Source organism: Eurosta solidaginis, chromosome 4, assembly GCF_040869045.1.
Source record: "Eurosta solidaginis isolate ZX-2024a chromosome 4, ASM4086904v1, whole genome shotgun sequence".
Taxonomy (NCBI): domain Eukaryota; kingdom Metazoa; phylum Arthropoda; class Insecta; order Diptera; family Tephritidae; genus Eurosta; species Eurosta solidaginis.
In genome coordinates, this window is record NC_090322.1 from 13,003,222 (window position 1) to 13,030,648 (window position 27,427).

The 27,427-nt window shown below is 32.4% G+C and overlaps 1 protein-coding gene across 9 annotated transcripts; it reads left to right on the forward strand.

The window, feature by feature from the left end:
- The first annotated feature begins 11,720 nt into the window (after window positions 1-11,720).
- On the forward strand, window positions 11,721-25,487 carry LOC137249059 (1-acyl-sn-glycerol-3-phosphate acyltransferase alpha-like). 9 transcript variants are annotated; one of them, XM_067780200.1, is made up of 4 exons: window positions 11,721-11,853; window positions 20,405-21,297; window positions 22,781-22,914; window positions 22,996-25,487. In XM_067780200.1, exons 2-4 carry the CDS (start codon window positions 21,110-21,112, stop codon window positions 23,802-23,804), a joined length of 1,131 nt encoding a protein of 376 aa, XP_067636301.1. In that variant the 5' UTR covers window positions 11,721-11,853; window positions 20,405-21,109; the 3' UTR covers window positions 23,805-25,487. The 9 variants fall into 9 exon arrangements, with proteins under 9 accessions (XP_067636301.1, XP_067636302.1, XP_067636298.1 ...); XM_067780201.1 differs by having other exon boundaries at window positions 11,721-11,747; XM_067780197.1 differs by having other exon boundaries at window positions 11,722-12,036.
- Window positions 25,488-27,427: the final 1,940 nt, after the last annotated feature.

Sequence of the window (27,427 nt, forward strand, 5' to 3'; positions counted from 1 at the left end):
AAATTGACAAAAACTGCAATTCCACGACGACACGGGGTTCAAACAAGCACCAGTGTTGCTTGTAGAAGCAACACTAAAGGTGAACAATAAAAAATAAGTAAAATGAACGCAAACGTAAAAGCATTATAAATGAAATATATAAATATGAAATGCAAATAAAGAAGTAATTAAAGCTTAGTATCCAGTTCTCAAGTAAATGCGCAAGAGCTTGGAGGCCAGGAAGCATGGTATGTTTTGATGAAATCAGAAACGCTTTATATAATTTAAAATAAAGTAAACTAAAAACGTAGTAGAAAAATATGACTTCATCATATATACTTACGGCTATTCTTAACAGCGGAATACCAAGCTTAAAAACACACAGCTCAGCTGTGAATTCATGCAGTTTGAGTGTAATATTTGGCAAACAAATAAATAAAAAATAATATAACTTTTATTTTACACACTGCTGAAGATCAAGAACTTACTTCAAATTTAATTTTAATAATATATAATTAAAAATAGTAAAATACACAAAAAATAAAGCACTATAAGCGTCAAAAGCAAATAAAAATAAAATCGATACGATGGAAAATTCCCAAAACAGTTAAATTGCAACCACAATAAAATAAAAATTAAATTTTGTTTGAAAGTAAATCACAAAAAATATGCTTAATTTGCTAATAACGTTTGTGAAAAGTAGTAAATATTAAATGTCAATAAAAAAGCAAACAACTAACAAGAAAAGCAAGTAATGAAATAAAATTTAGACAAACAAAAATTTCAAAAAAATTCGTGAATATTTTGAAACAAAAAAATTAAATTTTAATGTTTTAGCTTCTAAGCAATAAATAATTCCCGCATAAGAAAACTACAAAAAAAATGATGTTTTAAAAATAATAAACTGGAATTAGTTGGAATGCTTACAACAACCATACTAATAATGATAAATGAAGCATAATTTAAAACCATAAGTAAGTATATGTAAACTTACAACTTAAGCAAATACTGCATAGTATTTACAATTTTGGAAAAAAAAATTACAAACAAAATTAATGAAAAATTTCAAAGTTATTAGGTTAAACACAAACAAAAAATTTACAGTGAACATGGGTAAAATAGCAAATAAAAATTGCAGAAGAAAACTATTAATAAATACAAAAACTGGCGCTAAAACAGCATAAACAAAATACTAACAAAACAACATACATATACTTATGAAAATATTTTACAAAACTTCTGCTATTTTATCTTATTTTTTTTTTTTTTTTTGTAAAAAATGTATGTAAAAAACAGTTACCATGAAAATATACGAAATTTTGTGTAAAATGTTATAACGTTGATTGCCTGGAGACTGAACTACATTTTATTTAATTAACGTACATAATATTTTGCATGAAATTTCGTATCAAATAGAACAACAAAACAATACACAGCTGTAGTATAATAAACAACAAACGTAAATATAAACTAACGCATATTTAATTATAATTTTTAATATAAATAAAAAATTGCATAATTCAATATGTATGAACGCAAAAATAAAATGCATAATTTATACAAAAAAAAAAACAGAAATCAATATACAACTACTGCTTATATAGATACACGCATAAACAATATATATATTTATATATATATATGTTAAAAAAATAAAATTCTTCTTTATTTTGTATGTTTTTATTTACTTTCTATTATAACAGGGGGACTCATGTAACCGTATAAATGCCTTATAAAGTGTGTAAACGTATAAATTTATCTGGTTTACGCACGAGCTGTCAAATTTTGTATGAAAAATCATTTACACAATTTGTATAAATTTACGCGCACATTTCATTGTGTAAACGCGGTAAACTCAAAGGAATGCAACCTTGCAGACATTACAGACGGCATTTTCATCAAAAATCTCCAACATCAGCAAGTAAAGGCGTTTTAGTTTTGATTTTTAACTTAATCTTGGTATTTTTTAATTTGTATAACAATCAAAAAATGTTTGTTTGGCAATAATACAGCTGATAAACAATCAAGTTTATCAAGAGCATTTCTAGGTGCGTTCATATAACAGCGTGTGTAAATGGATATAATTTTACACGTTATAAGTTTATATGCTTTCATGAGTCCCCCTAACATAATAATAAAAAAAGTTTACAAACATTTTATAGAAAATCAAGGGAAATATACTACTTTTTTGGTAACAATCTGTAAATTGTCAACGCTACTATACATATATACAACTATGGTTACATGTAATTTACACATATATACTAAATAGATTTATAATAAACCAAACATATACATAAATTTTTCTTATTTTGAACGAGAAATCACTTTAAAATTCTTAAAATGAAAAAAATATACGAAAAAAGGCTCAACAAATAGCAGCAGAACAATGAGTATTCAAATTGGCCAGTATATGTAGTTTAAACTAGAGATGACAAAAATTGTACTTGCATTTTTTATCACAATCAATAGATATTTCACCATAGTAAACTACAATCACTTTAGACAAGGCGCTAAAGCTACAGTTCCATGAGCGTCCTTACAGACTTCGACGTCTATGCGACTTTGACTAAGCTGTACACCTGTGTTAAAGCCACGTCACATAAATGCGTGCGCTGACGAATGAGTATTTACATGGAGAGCGAAAAATAACAAATCAGCAACGCCATCTGACATGAAAAAGTAGTCAACTTTCAACTATTGTTGCAAGCAAAGCATAAGATGAAGAATTTGACATGTGTTTTGGCTATTAGTGCTTTCAGACTTGGCAAGTTTAGTTATTTTTCGCACTCGTTGGTACTTTTGTAACATTTTGCACATTTAAAAACTGCATTTCAACAAATGATTAGGAGACAAAATATGTTAACAAGTATTTTGTTTTTATAGTGAAAATGTTTATAACAGTGATTCGCGAAATTTTTTTGTGAATGGGCATGCCGAAATAAGTTTCAACTGCCAAGTCTGGCGTTCTTTTACAAACGCGATTGTGACGATGTTCGCTTTTGCATCAAAACTCATGATTCATGAGAAATTCCTTTGGGACGCGCCCATAATTAAAAGATATTTCACTGCAATCACTTGACGCAGCGCTTTAAAGCTACAATTCCATGACCGTCGCTTTTCAGCTTAGTAAATGACAGCTGAAAAACAAGATGAAGTACATGGCTGAAACATCCGAATGGCTAGCTATGAAGTTCAGCTTTAAAATCGCAAATCTTCAACTACAAAAGTTTACAAAATGTGGTGAAATCAAAACCAACTGAGACTTTTCTATATGTTTTCTCGGATAATCAGGTACACACAATAGTTATTGAAAAGAATATTGAAGTGACTACGTACTTATAGGATTTTTAAAATTGTAACTTTTCTTTCATACAAATGTGGGTTTCAAAAAAAAAGAGGGTACATTTTAGAAAATACAATTTTATTAACAAGTTTATTACTGGCCATTACGATTTAACTAGTAGCAAGCAGCTGTTTAGTTTGACAGTTAACAGCTGCATAGTTTAGTTGACATTTAACAATAAAAAAATTGTAAGCAGCTGTTTATTTGCTTTTACCACTTTCGTAAATAACTTTGATTTGAAATATTATAATTCTGATATATTCTGAATATTCACAAAATTTAATTGACATGTTCATAATCGTAATTGAGAAGTTACTTAAATTTAGTTAAAGAAATGTCAATTTTCTCAATGGTTCATCTGGCAAAAAAAGCTGAAACTAAATTTTAATTTCTGCTTAATTTTGACTACGATTACGACACTACTTTTTTATAATGTTTAATTAAAAAAACATGAACTTTATAATTTTATAAATAAAACAACGTATTTTGCATTTACAAACAATTTACGCAACTAAAAATAAAATATTGAAATTCTACAAAAATACAATATACATACATATACAATATACTATACACATACTATATAACAATTACGAAAAAAAATTCTTTACATACATATATTCAAAACGTTTAGCAAATAAAAAATTAAGCAAAACAAGAAAAAAAACTATGTAACTATATAATCAAGCATTAAAATACTATGAAATATGTAATAACAATACGAATAGCAAAATAAAATAGGCATTGGGGGGTTAAAGTGGAGCTAAGAAAGTCTAAACCAAAGTTTTGTAACAAATATACAATAAAATATGCACTTTCGTTTTTCTTCGTAGCAACTTCATGTTCGCTGGTTTATGCGTTTTAACGCCGCGTGAATACCGCGTGCGTGTAAATGTTACGTTTGTTGCGTAGGTACTACGTTGCATAAAAAAACGTGCGTTAACTTGGCATGTGTGCCTTGTTTAAATTTGGTTTTGTTGGTTTCTTTATACAACTCCACTGTCGTATTGTAACGTAACGTAATGTCGACTAACGGTTTCTCTGTGTGATAGTAGTTTTTAATTTAGACCGTTAGTAGATGTGCGTAGGCGTTTGCAATGCGGTACATTAATTATACGTATACATACATATATATTAAATTTATACAAATTAATAATATTATGTTAATTTCTTTTTAAATAATAAACAAGTAAAAAAATTTGCGCTACTTTTTATTTACATATTTACATATATACTTATTATTTTAAAGGAAAAAATGTTAATACGTGTGTTTTTTTTTTGCACATAAAAATCTACTTGCATTTTATAGGAAAAAAAACTACTTTTTCACAAAAAAAAATATTAAACTGTAGAATTTATTAAACTGTTCTTTTTTTCGCAACTTGCATTTTAATTTTCTTTATTTGCGAGACTCTAAAATGTATTACCGTAAAGTAAATAAATTAAAAAAAAGTTTTAAAATCGTTTTTATATCAGATTTATTTTCTTGTGCTAAAATTTAATTAGTTATCGTACGTTGCGCGCGCTAGGTAATTAAGAGCAGCGTACAATTTTAATAAAAAAAAAAACTTATTAAATTAGTTGTAAATTGTATTAAATTCAAGAAGTAGCGGGAAAGTAAAATATAAATACGCAAAAAATTAATATATTATGATTATTATTAATATATTATTTTTTATGATGATTATAATATTTAAAGAAACGAAGAGAACTAAACTTACACTATTTTAGTTATGCTGTTTAAAAGCAAAAAAAATTACAAAAAAATCGTAAAACACTAAAAACTGCAAAATTCAAAGATTTCTTTTGTATAAAAATCTTATATATTTTTTGTGGCTAAAAAATATAAGAAAAAAACGAAAATTTATGTGTTTTTTATTTCTTTTTTTGGTTTAGTTTTTTCTTTTTGTGCGCGCCCAGGCAAGTATTATTTTTTATAAACTTTTTAGCTATTTTTAGTTTCATATTTTATTTTTAAACTATCAGCACTTTGTTCTATATACTATTGAGTTAAATAATTACTACTAACTAAAATTTATCTGCGCAGCTGTGTTGCACACATTTATGTCTGGCGCTGCATGCAGAACCACTGCAAATATGTATTAGCTTGATAAGCGCCGTAACACAAACATATACTTTTAGGCCCGTCACATAAGATTTTTTATACAGCATTGTGCGCTGACAGATGAGTATTTGTATGAGCGCTTTCAGACTTTGCAAGTGCAATTATTTTTTCCACTCGTTGGTACTTTTCTAATATTTTTCACAATTAAAAATTGCCTTTTAACAAATAGGAAATAAAATATGTAAGCAAGTATTTTTCTTGTGTGAGAATGTTTAAAGCAGTGATTCGCGTAATTTTTTATGTAAAAGGTGCAAGCAGAAATTAGCTTCAACTGCTAAGTCTGAAGTTCTGTTCATATTTACAAACGCAACAACTTGTGTGATTGTAACGATGTTCGCTTCTACATTAATACTCATGAACATGAGAAAATTTATTTTGACGCGGCCATGAGTGTATTTGCTTATTTATTCTGAAACGACAGAATGCTCTTTTCCATTTCAGTATTCATGCAACCGGTACGGAATATTTGTAAAGCGTTGTTTCGCACAACCTCCCGCGGTAGTTTAAAAATAATAACATGAACGCTTCCCTGAGTTTTAAATGCAAGGCCCAAAGTACCGATGGCAAGACCCATAGTACCGCTGGCGTTACAAAGTTCTCGTAAATTGACTTAAATATTTCGCGATTTTTGCTATATTTAAAAAGTTTATTTCGCGAGATTTCTGTTTTTACTTACTCAACTGTCACTTACTTTATTATTTATATTCTCTTTATGGATTTCACTTCGTCCCGATTATGTTTGAGTAGTGGTAGAGAATTTCTCAAATTATGCATTTTAGTTTGAAAACGCTCTTAACGGTTAGTTGATGCATTTAGCAAACATTTATGTTGAGTAATAAGTCTGATGACGACTTTTGCAAATATTTTTTTGCCTACACCTGGAATGTCCAAACCCTTTTTGGGGACGATGGTGTCACTGCACCGCTGGTTGATGTTTTCGTAAAGAAAAGAGCTAAAATCAGCGGCAACTAAGATATGTAATGGATGGAATGTGGAAAAATACCAGTAAAACATGTGATATTAATGGACCGACAAACACAGTTTCGGTATTGGATTCGTAGTGACAGTGAGACTTTGCCACGCATGTGCAGTTTTGAGCATCGAATATTGGAATAAAAACTAAAAATAAAAAACTAATACAAAAAATTATATTCGTTTATTTCTGTAAATTCGAAAAGTAAGTATATTAAAAAATGTGACACTGCTTATTTTCGACCATTTAACCCCTCAAACAACCACCCTGTAAACAAGAGCGATTGTTAAGGTGGATGTGAAATTATTCTCAACCGACAACAGCACTTGAATACTGTTATCGATAATGCTTTTTTGTGTATGTATATCAAATTGAAATTGACATGCGATACCGGAAAATCGTTCCGATATAATTTATATAACCAATCCATTTAATTTTAGTGATAGATAAAACAATAAAATTGCAGCCAAATCACAAAAACGTTTAACCCATACATATAGATGTTTATATACAATAAAGCGTGAAAAGAATGAATAAAATTTAGATACATTTATACGAAACATTTACGGCTTAGATCATAATTTTCAACAAAAAAAAAAAACAAAAAAAATTCTTGAAAAAGAAAAACGTAAAAAAAACCAACCAATTAAAAAATAATAATTAAAAGTAAAGGAAATAAATGTTTCTAACTTCAAGGTATCAAGCTAAGACTTAATAGAATTATTAAGAATGAAATAAATTAACTACCTCAAACTCTTTTACTTAAGTACATACATATGTATGTACTAAAGAAAGAATTTACAAAAAAATCTAAATACCAAAATAATAATTAAATAACAGATTATAAAATAAGAAAAATACTGAAATAAAATAAAACAAAAAAAAATTTATTATTTAAACGTTAAATCCAACAAAATATGTCTTGAAGCTGTATTTATTTTTTATTAAAAAAAAATTTGCCAAAAACGAAACACCTAATGGATAATTATTCAAATCAAATCTAAGATTTTTTAATGTGGAACAATATTTTATTATGACTAACACTGCATAAACGTTTATATTCGTAATTTATATTCCTATTAGCACTTCCATAATAGAAAAAATAAATAATAGTATAATTTTTAACTAGAACCACAATCCCCACATGCTTTTTTTTAAGAAAAAAACAATGATATTTTCGAAATTATAGCTGCATTATAGCGGGGCTTTAAAGCCCCGTCAAATAAGCAGTTTTTCATTTAGATACGTTTAACACAATCTTATGTATTATAAGCAGATTGCACGTATTTTTAAGGAGATTAAGCGACACTGGCAGCATCTGATTTGAAAAAGTAGACCACTTCCAACTTTTGTTGCAAGCAAAGCATAAGAAGAAGAATTAGACATTTGCTTTGGCTAAGGGCGCATTCACACTTCGCAAGTGAAATTATTTTTCCCACTTGCTAGTACTTTTCCAACATTTTTTACAGTTAAAAACTGCAATTTAACAAGTGAATAGGACACAAAATATGTTTTCAAGTATTTCTCTTGTATAGTGAGAATGTTTATAAAAGTGCTTTGCGAAATTTTGTATGTGAATGGGCGAGACGAAATAAACTTCAATTGCCAAGTCTAATGTTTCTATATATTTACAAACGCAACATTTTGCGTGATTGTGGCGATGTTACTGGCATGCATGAGATTGCGTCGAACGCATCTATATGAAACACTTCATTGCGTATCGCCCATTATTGCGCTATCAAAGCGTTAAAGCGAAGCAACGTGACAAGAATTCCATATAAATGCGGCCTAAATTGCGTTTTATTTGACAGAGATGTGAAAAATATTGCACACAAAATAAGAAATAGGGTAGCTAGAACCGAAAAACATATTTCAATTAAAATAATTTGCAGGAGGCAACGAAGCAAACTCATAAAACTACAATACAAGTAAACAATAAAGCTGCTTAAAATGTAAAACACAAAAAAAAATTGCTTCAAAATAACTGGCCAACCTATGTTAACTGTGAACCATTTCGAAAAATATAGAGAACTCGACTTCTCGCGAGATTCCCGTGTCTCGAAGTCCTCGTAAAACTTGCGAGCTTCTCAACATTCTTACTTAATCACTGTATGGACAGTATTTATACAGTTGTTTTTTTTTTATTTCTGACTTTTTTGTTGATTATATTCCTTCAATGACATTTAACTCAAAACATATTTATTATACATATAATTTTGTTCGCTATTTTTTATTCTTCAACGAGACATCAAGAACACAGCTTCTCGCAAGATTCTCGAAGCTCGCTGCATTGGCAATATTCTATACATTTAGGGGTGTTTTACTTGTGGTTTTGCGGACATTTTGGCTTGTGCTCCAGAAGAAATAGTAAGCTCTATATAAAACAACAAAGAATCGATTAAGTTGAATGTCGAGAAGCTCGCGAGAATTACGAGTAATTCGATATTCGAGTCTCACGAGCCTTACGAGTAATTCGAGATTCGAGAATCTCGCGAGAAGGCGAGACTCGCAAGAAATCTCTTCTCGAACATGTTCCAGAAATCGTAAGCTCTACTTTAGACATAATTCACTAGTAGGTAGCTACGTTCCCTGCAGGGGAGCTACATGTTTAGTTACAATTTGCTTAAAAAAAATATTTTCCACTAAGATGTAACAAGACCAACTAGGTATATAGAAAAAATAGTAAAATCATAAAATAAAACCATAACCAATAATGTACACATTACATAGAAGGAGACAGACAAGCTAATCCTAATTAACTCAGCGTTTCATCCGATTCAAATTCAACCCTGATCCGCTAATAAGTTAGTCAAAAAACCGAAAAAACAAATAATGTTTTAATAAAAAATGAGGCACTGAATTAATCAAAAAAGCTAAAAAAAAAAGGCAGATAAAGTTTTGCTGCTGACCCAAAATTGGATGACAGTACTAATAATACCATTAAATTTCAAATCAATCCACATCAACTAGTTAATTCAGATTGACATAACATCTGTCTAGGCGTATACATTAATAAAAACAAATGCGTAGCTTTCTTTATCACGCTGATTATACATAAAAGGAACCAACCACACAAATATAAATTTATCATCAAGAAACATAAAAAATAAATATTTCTTAATTGTAACTAGAATTCGTGTAGTTTTGTAAATGTCTGGAACAAACAAAAATTTAACTACAATATGAAAACGTGACACTTATGTCCTTAACAATAAACAACATCATTGCAAAAAAAATTATTTAAATGTTCACAAAAAAAAAATAAACCATAAAAACTTGTATGGAAATTGTCTTGTATTTGAAAAAATAAATTTAATAAAATATTAAAAAAAAAAATAAAAAAATCTGCATTCAATTGTGAACGGCAGTCGTGGTGTAGTGTCACTGGGCAGGTCAAGTAATGTCAAAATATTCTAGAAATTTTTAAAAACGTGGTCGCCTCGCGACAGTGGTTTAGCAACGCCCTTCGAGTGTATTTCTGTCATGAAAAAGCCTCTTCACACAATCACCTGTCTTAGTCGATTTTTAGGAAAAAATTGAAAAGCGGCACACCACCAAATGGTAGGAAAACTCGGCCCTATATCACGTTTACACAAGCACTAATCTACAATAAATCCACAATAGTTAATCTAGCCGTTCACATATGTTACATGGCTAGGAACTAGATTATTAGCTGTCAAATTGTCACGTTTCTCTTTCCTTTAAAATTTTTTAATAATTACCGATTATCGATGCGAAAAATGTGTATGGGTAATCTAGTTATTTAATTACCGATTAGGGGTGAAGATAATCTCGTTATATGTAAACTAGGTCTTCACATTTTTGCAGTTTTTCTTGTGATTTTTTGCGTTTAACAAAATTGTACTGAAATCTACTGATTTTGGGCTTTGGAAATGCCGAAGGTACGGAACTTTGTGGAAAAAATCTGGCAAACTTAGTTCCAGGGTAATCACATGTCGGCATCTATCCAGATTTTTTAGAGATTTTATTGAAAAACTTCCCAAAGCAGATTTTTTATCAAAAGATCTATTACAACATAGTAAAACTAATTAATTTCTCGTTGAGGTACAGCGTTGAAGCGTCATTTCCATCAAAATGGGTTGTCAATGCTTTTACCTTCCCTTTTGACCACGAAATGTCAATTCACATGAGAAAATAGCAACTACCTAAGGAAATTTCACCTCCATGTTTTATTTTTATTTTATTTTTTTCGGGTCACAAAAGAATCGGTCATCAGCCCCCAAATTCCAACATTCGCTAACGCTAAAACTGCATCGCCAAAAATCTAAAAAGTATGAAGTGCGCAGAAAAGCAAGGATTGACCGTCTAAATCCTACGTAAAAATAAGAGTAAAAAAAAATATCTGCTGATACTTAGCATAGACTTGACTTACAGTTATGTTAAATCAACATTGCAAGTTACTGATTACTCAAAACTTAGCAACACTTAACTTGACTTAGAAGTCTGTTGAATTTTGATTTTCTATGTAAGTTCGAAGTGACGTTTGCATTTTGAGATGCCATTTGTTTGTTTCTCTTTCACTTTGACATTTTGTCATACAAATTGACATTTATTGATTTTGATGCCAAATTGTATGCGCTAAGTGGAGTATAATCGTGTCTAAGTTCCCCAGTTTACGCCAAGTCAAGTCAATCTATGCTAAGTATCAGTAATGGGCCCTTAAGTTGCCAAGTTTACGCCAAGTCTAAGTATCAGTAATGGGCCCTTTAGGCTGTTATTCCTTGTCGCCATATCTGTCGCATACTTTTCTGTGCACTTGATACTGTTTTAGATATTTTTTGCGATGGAGTTTGTTGGAGTTTGTGTGAAGGTTGCAAACAAGAACACCCGATAAGAAACTCATTTACAATCGGAATATCCGGTTAAGTCATATATAGTTATCGAATTGACAGGAAACGGTATAATTTTTACAGGGTTACAAACCTACATTTTCCTAAATTCTCTCAATTCAACGACTCCTTGTATATTCTGCGCTCTCTGATAAAATGCCATTTAATTATGTATTGCGGCACGCATTAGTGCCCAAAACCATTGTGAATGATAACAAAGTGTGATATCTTCTGCATAGACGTCAAAATTCCAAAGTGATTGGATCACCTGATTTGTAATTGACTATCGCTGTCTCATTCTGTATCTCTTTCTATCACCCGCTGAAGATAGGCGCCGCCATATTGAACACCCTGTCAAAACTCTAAAAAGTAGCCATATTGAACATCCTGTCAGGCAGTTGACAGATAAGATAACACACTTAGTTATCATTCACAATGCCCAAAACAGTTGAGTGAAAACAAACGAAAATAGAGGTTGGTTTTTAACAGCTGTAACTTCGTAGTAATTAGACACTCAGTATTATTAAAAAGTAATAAACATTTAAAAAATAACAATTCAATTAGAACTGCGAAATATATCGTATGCTCTTAATTAGTGTTAAATGTTAATGTATACACCAATTGTTGGAAATTCAATGATATTTTTACGTGTACCTATTGTGTTATGTGAAAAATCGATACAAATTGCGGATGCTGCTTATCTATAAAAATTCAAAATAATTGCACGTAAATCGGCTTAAAGTTTAACAAATAAAAAAGAAATGTACATAATCAATAAATAGCGCTAGTAAATTAAAAAAAATAAATTTAAATATTTTCGTACTTAGTTAAAGTTCTTACTTACGACAGTTGAAAAGCGGCACAAATTAATTGTGTACCTAATTTGTATTTGTTGTGGCTATGAACTTAACATGCGTTTACATACATATACAACTCAACATACAGTATGCCCTCGATAAACTAAGACCACGTTTACACATGCATTAATCTACAATAAATCCACGATAGTTAATCTAGGCGTTCACATGTCCCATCCCTAGAATTTAAATGATTAGCTGTAATATTTTAACGTTTCTTTTTTATCTCGTGCTTCCATTTGAAGATGAAACTCTAAAGATGGTTCTTAGTCTAAAAATGGTCTATGTCGTATAAGAAATCTTGTTATTTATATACCGATTAGGAGTTCAGTACGAAAATGGGAATAATCTCGTTATATGTAAACTAGAACGCCTATTACGTTTTACGATCAGTGACTGAAAAACATTGCCACTCATACAATAACTATGGCAACAGTCAACTTATTTCTAAATATTACCAAAAATTATAGATCTAACGGGTACTATTTGTCGCTAGTTTACATATGTCATCAATTCGAATGAACATTTCAGAGCTATTGTGATTTAAAAAATTAGTTTTAATCACGGATCGTAAAGAGTAATACGGGCCTAGGTTTAACTCAGTTTTTGCCGTAATTGGCAATTTATTAGCAGGTTGCTTTTATCGAGTGCGGGCTGTACCCATGTGTAGCATGTGCGCAACCTCCTATTTGGCGGTAGACATTGGTGTTACAATTAAATTTTCCCTTCCCTTACGATTATATCCCCTTTTCCATACATGTCAACAATGTTCTATAAACTAACAGTTGTACAAACATGTAGCAGGCATAATATATGTATGTATATATATATATATGTATGTACTCCCTTTCAGTACCACCCAAAATCTTGCTGGTCATTTCTGCTTTGGTTCAGAACTTTCATTGACGATAACACTATGCGACAAAATCAACTTTTTTTCTGGGTATTGGACCAAACCAACTTTTTTGAGGAGGTTGAGGCTTAGGAATAAAAAGTACTATCTCCGTTTTTCGAAGTTAGCCTCCAAAAAATAGATATCGGCTTTCGAAGTTCGGAATTCTACATTTCGAAATTTTATTATTTTTTTGTTAACCCGTTCAGCAAATTAAAAAAGTAAAAATGTGGTCGTGGTCCGCTCTTTTCCCTTATTTGAAGGGTTTAATTCTTTTTTGAGAAATTTAGTATAACACTGTTATACGAGGTGAAAAGTCAGATAGTCCCATGATAGTGGTTACTATTTTCAAGTCTGCACTGGAATTGCTCGCACTGTAATTTTTCAAAAAAAGAATTCAGCCTTTCAAATAAAAGAAAAAGGCGGCCCACATTTTTACTTGTTTAATTTGCTGAACTCGTTAACAAAGAACAAATAAAATTTTGAAATGTAGAATTTCGAACTTCGAAAGCCGATATCTATTTTGAGGAGGCTAACTTCGAAAAACGGACACAGTACTTTGTCTACATAAGCCTCGATCTCTACAAAAAAGTGGGTTTGGTCCAATATCCAGCCGGCTGTTGCACAGTGTAATTGCTTATTTTGTTTATCAATTTCTTATTTTGTTTTCCTTTTCATTTAAATTATCTTGTCATTCGATTCTAGAAGTCTCCAAAATACTAAGCATTGTGTGACCTGTGGAGAATTTTAAAAAATTTCCACACGTTGTCATGTCATTGGCAATGTTCTGTATTTTTGTTTTAATATGGAAATGTAATATCAAAGAAATACCATGACACAAAAAAGAAGGTAGTTCCACTCAAAATTTTTTGACGTATTTGGTGATTTTTGAAGTTTCATAATGTTTGTTGTTTTGCCAGAAGCGTTGCCATACCGTTACTGTTTAAGGCGAAATTGTGGCTTTTCCGGATGGGAGTTTCCTTTAGGATGAAAACGCAATGGTCATCTGAGACAATAATAATATCAGAGCCGGCCAAAAGTTGCACATTGTGCAATTTGAGTTCGTATTTTCACACAGACACTAACGATGTGCGATCACGATCGTTTGCTTTCGCTTGTCACTCACTAAAATCAACAGTGAATGCAAAAGGAAAAGTCCATGCTACTTTTTGGGCACATAATAAAAACAATATGCTGCAATGTTAAAGTGACCTTTAATAGGTTTTAGTTAGTATTATTAAGTTCATTTGAACATACATATTAATATTGACAATTGAAATATAATAATTAATTAATTATTAATAAATATTGACAATTTAATATAAGTAACTTTTTATACGTTCTACTTAGTTTTATTAATTTTTATACATTTTTTTTTATTGAATAACTTTTGAAAATATATATTTCTATCTTTACATTTACTTTGGTTTATAGTTCTTTCTTAATGAAAAAGTGATTTTTTTAAGTAAATTTTGCATTGAAGAAACACCATACCTTCTTTTATAAAAAAGTTTTATCTGACTAGCTCGACCTCCGAGTTCTTAGTTATATGAATATAAGTAAATATTGTTAGGATTAGCTTGAAATCAAATAACCAGAGTCCTTTTTAATTTCGAACTTCACAGTCCACATTTTCTTTTAGCACACTGTGGGGGAGTTGTCACTCAATTTTTACACACACTTATGCAATTCTTTTAGTATTTGTGTGGCCGGCTCTGCATTAAAACATGCAATTTTATTGAAAAATAGTGGATAATGACTCATGCATTGGTTAATGACTCATATCTTTATGCCAGCTTGACCCCTAGACCGAAAAAAAATACACGAAAAATCCTGTTTTTCTAGCATAGCCCATTATCATGCTCCCAGTGAATATTTCTTAAGGCATGTTGAGAAAAAGTGTACCTCCAATGCTAAAACGGCACAGAATGTGTATAGGCGGGGCTGCCCGAAGATGACCACTGGTACAACGGGCACAAACACTCTCATAACTAGTGGCTAACCTGGAGAGCTACAGGGTAATGTTCTCCCTGAAAAATTGTTTAACAATTCCCTCCTAAAGCGCAACGCTTGAATTATACAATAACTAAAAAAATATAAAATGTGGACCTGTAGCCAATTTATCTAGAAATTGCGGTGTCGGTTTATAAAGACCTCCTTTGAGCAAGCAATTGGCAAACGTGTATGTTCTGAGCAAACCTACGGTCTATATTCCCTTGATTTGCATACTTCGATCCCTGTTTCTTCCACCAAAATAATTTCGGGAGCTCGAGAAACTTATTAAAAACCTTTTCTATGCTGATATTTCGTATTAAAATATTTCCAAGCTACAGCGTTCTGCAAAGGGGCCCAAAGTTTTCCCCTTTACTTCATATTTCTAGAGCGATATAAAAGTGACTATATAGATATGTAACGAAAACAGTATCGGTTTTATACCTAGTTTACATATAACGAGATTATCTCAATTTTCGTACTTAACTCCTAATCTTTAATTATATAACTAGATTTCCCATATAATCGGTAATTATGAACAAAGTTTAGAGATGCGGATTTCTTTTCATAGAAAAAGTTCCACCTCTAGAGTGTAGTCTCTAATTGGAAGCTTAAAATAAAAATAAAAAACGGGAAAATTTTACAGAAAATAATCTAGTTCCCAGGGATGGAACATATGTAAACTCGTAGATTAAATTTTGTCGATTTATTGTAGATTAAGGCATATGTAAACATAGACTATGTAGAATTTATTCAAACTTGCAGATTATCGAAAACGAAATTTTATAAGGGAAACTTTAGTTGCCAGTTCAACGTTGAGTATGAAAACGAAAATAATATCATTATATGTAAACCTGGTTTTAGTTTGTATTGCTTGGCATTCAAGTATGATGTCGATAAACTTCCGATTAACATTTAATAAGTCATAAATTTTAGCGTAATTCACGACATCATTTACAGCGAATTACCTTCAAATGAGGTTCTCAGGTTCTAGAAAGAATTTTGGAAATTTGGCACGAAAATTGGAAACCAAATAACAAATGCAAGAATGAATAACGAATGCAAATCGTCATGCATGAAATAAAATAATGATCCTACTAGCAAACTACAAGAAAAGAATAACGAGTTAGTCCAAAAAATGTTCAATCTGAATATAATCGATTTAAAGGAAAAGAATCATCTCGTCTGTAAAAGTGCAAACCCACCACGAATATACGGTTTGTCAAAAATCTATAAGGAAGGGGTGCCTCTCCGACCGATTTGTTTGTCCATAATTTCTCCTACAATTTATGCAAATATTTAGTAAACATACTTAACCCTCCGATGAGTGACAGTTCTGAACTTCACGGCCGTGTGAAAAGGTTCCTACGGACCTTTTTTTGTAAATCATGTTTTTTTCATATAAAAAATTTTTTTTTGATTTTTTTTATTGTTTATAACTAAATTCTACATACAAAAATAATTTTTTCAATTAGCAGTAACAAGAACGACCGCCGTCTGTCACTCTGTTTATAGGCTTCATTTCGTTGTAAATCGTAAAAGCAGCCAATGCAGCGACGTCCAGCATATTATAAAACATGGCCAACGGCCATTGTTGCGTTGCTCTTTTGCAGCTGTAAGTGCCTAGCATTTGATCCATGGTATCAACGCCGCATTTGTTGGCGTTGTAATCTAATATGGCATAGGGCTTCCGATTCTCGGTTTGCTCGTCAACGCGGCAGGTGTAGTGCATTGTGGAGAGAACGTTCACCACTTTATTTTTTTTCGGCACGTATGAGCATAACGCTATATCCCCTTCGTTGAACCCAAATAATGTACTATTGATGGTGCGCTTCGGGTTCTTCTTGAACTCCTGTGGAATGAATGTTTTATTGTAGCGCACTGTACCAACATATGCGGTCTTCCTCCTCATCAAAATACGTGCCAAGTCAAGAGTGGTAAAGAAATTATCCGCGTATATAGTACGGCCAGCATCTAAATATTTTTCCACAAGATCCTGCACTACGTTCTGCCCTTGGTTTATCTCCCGTTGTTGGTTTAGCAATTTTTCAGAATATATCATTTCTTTCACAGGATAATAACTCTGTGAGTCGCATAACCACCATACTTTCAAACCATACTTAGCTGGCTTTGACGGAATATATTGTGTGAAGCGGGTGCGGCCTCTGTAAGGGAACAACTGCTCATCAACTGTTAGTGCTTCATGAGGAGTGTAAGCTTCTGCCAAGTTATGTTGCAACATTTGCCAAATATCGTCAATAGCCGCAGTTTTGCTGTTGATGACTCGCTGTTGTCGAGTATTTCCATTGTCGAATCGAATAAATTGCTCAATACACATGAAGCGATCGTACGACAACGCAGCTTTGTATATTGGGCAACGCGTCGCGCCCCATAATTCCATAGCTGGTTCATGGTTTGATATTGTGAGTCCAGCATACAAAAGAATAGCTACAAAGGCGTCAAACTCCTTCACTGTCACTGGCTTCCACTCCTTTTTCTTCGTGCGATTCGCCAAATTCCATGCAGCTGTAACCTCCCTGCCTTTACGATTTGTTTAACGTAGCACTAAGTGTATTATTTCCTGTGTAATGATTGAACGCATTATTGTATAGGGGTCGTGTATATTTCCTGTTGGTCCTGGTTTTTTTCTTGTGAAGTCGACCACGTTATGATTACGAGTGCGTGATGTTGGTGGTGCTTTTTTACTCCATTGGGTGCCATCTTTACCCAATATAGTAACTTTCATTCGTTTCCTGTCCACATTTTCTTCCTCTTCATCATCGTCGTCATCAGTATCTTCATTTAGCTCGACGTATCCTTCAGTTTCGGCATCTGACTCTTCAGCAGGTTGGTATGTGCGATCTTCATCATCCTCAGCTTCATAATTATCAATTGCAGCAATATCAATTTCTTCATCCATAAAATCAGCAAATCTATTATCAACTGCACGCCTTTCATCCGCAGTCATTTGCTGGTAACGTCTACTACGGCGTACAACCGTTTCAGCAACGTCCAAATTACTTGCATCTGCCATATTTATATTTTTGTTTCTATCACACACGATTTTACTCTTCGCTGTCTAAACTTTGACTGATTTGGTTTACGAAACTACAACTTCTTTTATACTCTTTCGTACGTCTACCTGAACTCAAAGACATTAGGGATGATGATAAAATATAAAAATTCTAAGAACTGGTTTATTGCTAGTAGTATAAAATTAGAATATTGTGCCTTTCCTTGAAAGCAATAAAGTTCATGTCTTCGAATTTTTTGTTTTTATCATCATCCCTAATGTCTTTGAGTTTAGGTCTTTGTGTTCAGAACAAGTAAATTATGTGTTGAAACAGGCATTTATTGGTGAATTACTAACTAAGTAGCGGATGACTTGTTTGCGGTTGTTAAAAGGGAGGATGTGGAAAAGATGCTTAATAATCTTAATAGCTACAACAAATCTATCAAATTTACAATAGAATTAGAAAAGGATGGACAAATACCATTCTTGGATACCCTTGTTATAAGGAAGAATAACAAGCTACTTATTGACTGGTATAAAAAGCCGACCGCATGAGGAAGACTCATCAACTTTAACTCTAAACACGAAAATAAGACGATTATAAATACGGCGAGTAACTTTATAAGAAGAGCTCTCTCAATAAGTGACAAGATTTTTCAGAAAAATATCGACATAATCAAAGAAACTCTGAAAAATAATGAATTCCCCATAAAGTTAATCAACAAATGGCTCAGAGATTGCGTGATCAGGTTGAACAATGAGAGAACTAGACAAACTTCGGGAGATAAAATATATAAATCAGTAGTACATGTCCCGGGCGTAACGAATCGAATAAAATACTCAAATCTTTACAATCGGGAAAAGTGCCAGATAGCATCGACATATAATCACACTCTTAGATAGATCTACAGCAGTACAAAAGATAAAATACCAAAGCATGAGAAATCCGACGTGGTTTATAGAATTCCATGTAATGGTGACGGGTGCCACGTATGCGACAAGGTATATGTGGGGACAACAAAATTAAAACTCAAGACAAGGATTTCCGCTCACAGATCTAATATTAAGAAACAATTATTCGGAAAATAAGACGGCCCGTAAAGATACGGGGCATTATCCAGACTTCGATAATGTAGCTATTTTACATGAGGAGAGAAATTATAATAAACGATTTACTTTGGAAATGCTTCATATAGAGAACACCCCTAATAGTACTAGGATGAATTTTTAAGCAGACACTGTGCACATGTGTATCGGAACTTAGTTTTAAGGCAACAACATTGCACGGTAGAAAGATCTCTCCCACAACAATAAGGAAATGAGATGATATATATATGTATATATGTATGCCAGGGATGCACCTTAACGTTAAGCTAATCGTTTATCAAAAAATTTCCACCGTTTCCGTTGAAACACTTGGAAATATTATCGATAAAGAAATTATCAAGATAAATTTTATCTCGTTTTTAACCGAAACGAAAAGCTTTCGTTAACGTTAAAAACGTTAACAAAAACGTGATACTTTATGTTTGAATTGTGCTGGCAATGCTATAGCCACGGTGAAGCCGTAAGGTGGCAACAGCGAGCGGACATACACACACAAACTCCATGTAATTTGTTTGTGTAATTCGTTGGTGGTAATGTCAAAAATACTCTGAGAAATGTTCGTACTGTCAAAATTCGTGAGAAAAGTTGTAATCAACTTGGCTAATGCTTTCACCTTTAATTACTCCGCCATCAATCAGCTTTGCCAGCATAGTTTGAAATTAATGAATCAACATAAACGATTTGATTTCGTTTTGATGTGGCAGAAAACGAAGCAAAATCATTTCGTTAATTTGACGTCCTTAACGTTAATAAACGAAACGAAATGACTTTGTTTCGTTTATTAACGTTAATTATCGTAACGAAATGATATAGGTTCGTTGGTTAAGCATGCCTGATGTATGCTTGTATGTCGTACTTTTAGCCACTCGATGTACTTTTGTTTTTGCAAAAATGTTGTTTACATTTACGGTGCTTTAAAATATTGTTCATATTTTTGTATGATTATTTGTCTACAACATTCTTCATTTTCACACGTACTCAGTTGTGTAAGTGGTATTTGTTTTATGCTGGATTTTTTGAAAATGTTATAATTATTGTTTTTGTTTTAAAGTCCTGATGATGATTTCAGACTGAAGTCGAAATATTGAAAATACAAATATAAAGTATAACACTGTGTTTTGTTTGGATAAGGCCTCGAGCTTATAAAATTATTTAATAAATTTAAAGATTAAAGGCCAATAATAATTTAAAAAAAAATGAAACAAAATAAAAAGAAATGAAATGAAAGATAATTTACACACCTTCTACAATTTTCCCACTCCACCGACAGGTTGTCAAAGAAAACACTGAAGCGCAAACAAATTGCGGCAACAAATGCATTTTCATGTAACAACCAATTCTAAGGGAGTTGCATTAAAATCGATTTTATACACTAAATGCAGCAAAGGACAATAATAAACAAATAAGAATGCAAAATTGGAAATGAAAATACAATTGCGTTACACATAGTGAAAATAAAGGCAACAAATTAAATGTGGCGCAAATCATTAAAGAAAAATCACAGCAAAATAAGTGTGGTAGTGTGAATGCTTTGTTTGCACACAATTTCACAATATATCGATGTGGTTTTAAAAATGTAGTGCGCACAAATTATTTAAAAAAGTGTAACTTATTTAAAATATGATGAAATACGATGAAATATGAAAATCGAATCAGTTAAAACAAACTGCACAAACATTAAATAAACAAATTATAAATAAAAGTAAAATGTTAGCACAAAATAAAAACAAAACTAAGCACAAGTTGAAACTTCTTAAGTAAAAATTTGCTGTAAGCACAAACATATATCGTACATAATAACTCCAAGCGGCAGTGATAGGAGCTTACAAACAATAATAATTTGAAACTACCAAATTGTATATTTACTTAATTTCCGCCGCATCAACCCATCATCTAGCAGAAAATTTTCTCAAGCACCAGTAGTGCGTGCGCAAATTTTAATTTTTTACTTGGCCATCGCACTAACAATTCCACAATGGCCACTTACATTGAATTGTTTGTTTTGGTTATGCTGCTGATGCTGCCATTTCCATTAATCTACGAGAATAGTCCTAATTTTCGGTATTACTTCAAGTTTTTTATCTATTATGGTATTGTTTCGTTCAATTCAATTATATTGATACCGGCTTTTCTGCTGCGACCCTTCGATGTGCGAAATTTACTGTAAGTAAAAATTATTTAATGTACTAGCTAGTAAGTGGTTAATTATTCAAATTTCATATGGTAGATATTTATGTGTAGTGTGAACAATGAGGAAGCATTTGAAAATCCTCGCGTTCCAATGGACAGTGATCCTGATCCCCATAAAAATTTACGGTAAAAAAAAAAATCAAAAACAAAGTTGTCGTTAAACTGTTAAACACTCAATGGGTTGTATGGCACATTAAAAATTTAAATTTCAAATAGCGGGCTTAACTTTTGTGTAGTAATCCCCCGATGTATTTGAATCAGAAAAGCTTTCATTGCTTAACATTATTGGCTTTCTACCCTGCAGCGAATCGTAGTAGTTCCAAACTATCCCAGAACTATCATATTAGGCGAGGGTACTAGTTGTAACTCTGTCCACTTACAAAGGTTTTAACACACACTTTTAATTCCCTTGCAAGCCTTCTGAACGCTCCTTGACTGGTTCACTTGTATGTAGTATTGAAATAGTCGAAACCTTTGATTTAAATACATATAGTTCACACTTCAGCGCTATTGGTACGTGTGGCTACCAACTGTACCGCTCTGCATCCGACTAGTACGAAGGTAATCATTAAACCTTTTTCCCAATTTTTCTGCACTGTTTTTACATTTGATTGATGCTTATTGTGTGTTTCAAAATTGAGCATTATCTTTACAGTAAAATTACGAACCATTCCCAAAAAAATAAAGCTCCTGGAAATCTTCATTTCATACCGCATTCTGTGTCGAGTACGAAAAGATTTCTTAAACGATTCTCATAAGTATCAGTTATCGATAAACATGCACTACAACCAGTTGTGCGAAATGGGATCAGTTGAGAGATGGTCAAATAGTCATCACGAAGACAAGTTTCAAAGTTGTTTTTGTAACGGCGAAAAACTAATCGGAGTTCTAGAGGAGTGTTAAAATTTGTTGATGTGGACAGTTCTTTGTGGGATACGAATTTGGCACTCCCCGATACCAGCACCTTGTGGTGCTAGCCCAGTTACTGCACAAACAATTTGTTTGACCCTCAAGCCTTCGGGGTGTATGGAGATAACAATGTCACCCTAACATAAAAGAAAGTAGGACAATTTTTGGGTGATGAAAGCCATCATATTGTTATATCATTTATCGAGTAGCACGTTACTCAGTCCATATTTCGATCACACCGTATGTTATAGCTGGATTTCTTTAAGTTACAGTCCCAAAAATCTTAGTTGAGTGATTTGCCGTTACAGCAAGAAAATTAACGCTCTAGGTTCTTCTGCGTATTATTATTACCTATACTCTAGGTTCCACAGGGGCTTTATTCCTGTAGCTCGATTCGAAAGGAAATGCGATTTGAGAGCTGTCAAAACACACAATTTTTTCAAAAAGAAAGTTCTCTCGAGTATATTTACATACATATGTAATTAAGCCCTAGATATTACTAAAGTATTTGATTTTCTAATATCTGATATCGCTTTCTTCTTCATAGATGGGCTAGTACTTTTTGCCATCGCATATCTACCTTGATCGGTCTACGATGGGAGCTACGCGGCAAAGAACATCTCGAAAAGGATCAAGCATGCATAATTGTAGCGAATCATCAGAGTTCATTGGATATACTGGGTAAGACGCGCTATAAGATATTGTTGCTACACGCAGTTTTTGGTACACGACTAAATTCATTTATCTAAATTCACTCTTTAGGCATGTTCGAAATCTGGCATGTTATGAACAAATGTACTGTGGTAGCTAAACGAGAACTCTTCTACGCTTGGCCGTTCGGCTTGGCAGCCTGGCTTGCCGGTCTCATTTTCATCGATCGCGTACGCGGCGAAAAGGCGCGCAACATACTGAACGAAGTAAATACACGTGTCAAGGCCGAAAAAGTCAAATTGTGGATATTCCCAGAGGGTACTCGGCGCAACACTGGCGAAATTCATCGCTTCAAAAAAGGCGCCTTTCACATGGCCATAGATGAGCAAATACCCATATTACCAGTAGTTTTCAGTTCGTATTGTAGTTTTCTTAATGATAAAATGAAAATCCTAAATGCGGGTAATATAATCATAACCACATTACCGCCAATTAGCACAACAAATCTAACAAAAGATGATATACCCGAACTTATGGAATATGTACATCGACAAATGACATTAACCTTTAAGCAAACATCTGCGGAAGTTTTGGCGCGTTACAAGACGGTCAAAAGTCAAAAGCCATTGAGATCGTCGACGACAACAACGACGTCTACCAGCAGCAGTACAAACGTTGGTACCAGAACGCATTCAAGCTTAAGCCGTGGCAGCGTGAATAATGGCGTTACCACAGCAACTGCTAGCAAGTCTTTAAAGCATACGACGACACATGCGACAGCACCCACTACTGCAGTAGCAGATGTAGAAGCGTCAGATTCCGTAAGGCAGTCCGAAGAGAGTGACATTGCATTGTCGGCGCACGAGAAACACAAAAGCAGCGCCAAGCATAGTGCGCTTGCAAATAAAGAAACGAGATAGAACGCGCGAACAATACAAATTATAACCGAAATGCAATCGCGTTGAACAACGAGCTTCGCCCTGTGAAGCGTTCGCTTGGCGGACTCGTTCTCTAAAACGCAATTGGCGTGGAACGAAAAATAAAAACGCTGAAAAATAGTTTCACATAACTGGAATTTGTACAAAAAACAAAATTATTGGTAAAATTAAAAATACTAAGCTTTTCAGTAAATTCGAATTAAAAAGATAATCCTATCATATTACATATCGACTGCTGAGTAGATAATCACCCTACCTCGGCTGCTGTTTCGAAAACCCCCTATCTCACAAAAGTAACGCCCTATCTCAGATTTTGTTTAAAATTTCATACATTTTGACATTAGGAGTGTTTATGAAATAAACTCTGAGATAGGGCATTCTACAACCGAATTCCCAAATGGGGCTTTTTTGAAACAAATTCTGAAATAGGGCTTAATTCAAACGTTTTCTAAGATATGGCGTTTTCGAAACAGATGCCGATATCCTTGCTTAAGGAACGCTCTTACTCAGAATTTGTTGCGAAAACGCCGTATTTCAAAGTCAATAAGTTTTCAACTCACACAAGACGTTTTTTTTAACAAGTTCAAAGATTATACATTCTTCAATCGACTTACGAAAGAGGGCGTTTTAAAAAGTTCCAATGCCCATTCTTTCTGAGAAGATTTGGAAAATAGAAGTAAAATAGGAGTAAAATGTAAACAAGATATGTGTCGGACAAAAACGATGAATCCATCTTAAGATAAGCGTGCTCTTACGCCAGCCAAAGCAAAGTGATTCTCTGTTTCCTCACTGTATACCGGCGGTGAAAATAAAAATAAATCTAACATTGTAAGCAAAAATTTTTGCTTTTTTTAAATGCATACCTTACATAGTAATGTAGTTTTTTTCTATAAAATACATCCATTGTGCTCTTATTACTTAACCCTTAACTAGTGTCGAGTGGTCCGAGTGGCCTTTTCGTGTGCAAAGAAATGTTCGCAATGTCTAGGAATGCATGTTCTTGCAAGTAAAAAAAATTTAATTGTACAAATAAATGTTTTATTTAATTTTTTACGATTTGGTAATTTGACACCCATTACTAAAAGTAAATTTTAAACATCGTTATTACTAAGAATTTAAGAGTTTAAACAAAAATGTTGCACACGCGTAAATATATAATCGTGTTTACATAGTAAACTATGAAACCGAGATGAAAATTATACAAAACGGATTTTTTTGTTATTTAATTTTTATATTTTGTAACTGTTTGAATTTTAACATCTATATATGTAATTTGTGTGTATGTACCTATTATTTATTAGACAATTTATGCATTTTAAACTTATAGTTAATAAGTAGTTTTTATTTGCAAAAGTGATTAATTAAGTAATAATGACTTTTTCCGGTCAATTTATTTATAGAATTAAATTTTGGTTAGGCTTTTTTGACCAATGTATTTTAGATGCAAAATAAAAACTTTATTTCATCTTTCTACCCGACGTTTCGCTAGTCTCTCTAGCTTCTTCAGGGGGATATCTGTTTATTTAGGAAAAACAACAAAAACATTAAAGCATGTGGTAAAAACCGAAATGAAAACTAATATTACATCACATTTTTATATACACATGAATACATGATAAATATCACAAATCACAAATAAACACGTAACACCCTAATAAAACATTTATCACACTTAAATATTTATATTGTTTTAAATATTAAATTATTCTAAAAAATATTATTTGTACCATTCTTTAGTGGTATCCTTGTCATACTAAACTAATAAATTTGACTATAGACATAAAGTGTAGGCAGCGGCGACGTCATCGGTATCTTCCTTTTTATTTATTGTTTTGTCTCTATTTTGTAAAATTCTTAAGCTTTCCAATGTTAGTCTGTTTTTTCCTTGTTTGTTTTTATCAAGTATCCGTATATTCGCTAAATCAGCTGTATGGTCGTTTTCTGTTGTGTGCTGTGATAATGCTGTGCTTTGCTTCTTTTTCTTTATATCAGTTGTATGTTCGGTTAGTCGAACTCATTGTTTACTATATAGTTTGGCAGCTTAAGTAGAGGTTATGTTGCGAATAGAGTGGAAGGCAGTGGACTAGGCAGTCGAATGTCATATAATGAAGGAATGGTGTTCGGAGATTTTTCAAAGTTAAAAAAAAAAAATGATAAAGGCTTTAATATAAATAAAACTATTGTTTTAATAACAACAAAAACGCCATATATATTCTGTATACATAAATTTGTAAGGATTATCTCACTTTAAAATTTGAATTAAATAATCTAAAGTTTTGTTTTGAAATTGAGTCGAGAACTGTTCGTGTGAATGTGCGAATTTTCACCGATCAGCTGTTAGTTGCGCTACTTGGTAAAATTTACAATGGTCGAACTTGTAACGCCCGTTTCGTCTGACCGATGTATATTTTGTTGCAGTCTTCGTTTTCATTGCCTTTGCATGTTATTTCGTAGATTACATTGCTTTGCTGTAGTTTTTCAATAGGGCTTTTTGTTCTTGTGAATATCGTTGATAATGTTTGGTTTGATTTGTAGGCTAGTGATATTTTCAGTTTGTTGTTGGTAATTAAGTTTAAAGGATAAAGTTGTATTTATATATTTTATCAATAGTAGTTATTTATTCTACAAGGCTTCCGAAATGCGATAATTTCCATATAATTTTGTGATTTCTACGCAGTCCTATAGAAGTTATTGGAATTTGAAAGATAATTATCGAAGTCGAGGAGCTCGCACGAAAACGCCATAATGGCCTATAATGAAATGTGATTTTTAACTTGCTTGCGACTAAAAATTATCGCTATCTCTTGAAAGTTAACGTTTGTTATAAACTTTTTTTAGTTAAAATAAATTTATTTCGCAGTTTCGTATCTTTAAATTCAAATATTCATCTCAATAACCGGCTTTTGCGATATCTATTTCCTTTCTTTTACTATCAGTTGAATTCATTAAGCCGTCTCTAGTCTTTATAAGAGATTATTGGGGGTGAAAATCAGTTTGGAGACAATTTGCTGGCCTGTAAGCTGTCTCGAGTCTCCAGGCTCACAAAAGGCCTTCGCAGATCACAAAACATGAAAATTTCAGCAAATTATTTGCCAAAAAAGCTGTAAAGATTGTTTCATTTCTTGAATTTAAAACCAACAAAGAAAAAATTAAAAAACAAAAAATCGAATTCAATGTGCCGCCACTGAGATTCGAACCTACGCACTTTGGGCCTTTCCATACGTTAATTTGCATAAATGCAGTGTTATATGATTTGTTCAATGTATGAGTAAGTTGTCTTTTTGGTGAATTTTGTTGAGTTTTTTTCCTTTTTTATCTCATCCTTAGGAGTTAGACTATTAAGTCGTAGTTACCCACCGACGTGTATAACGTACGTATACGTATGCCGTACGTACACACATTTGAGCGAAATTTACGCCCATAATGTCAAAGAAAAAATTGTTGCCATTGACCTGTTTGAAGGCATGCTTATGGAAACATCAACTTTTTCTATTTTAATTTTTGGTGTTGTAAAAGGCTGGAATTAATATTAAATAAGTACAAATAGATTATATAATTATTATTTCGAATTATTTTCACAATTTTTCAAACTTTAATTGTTTTTG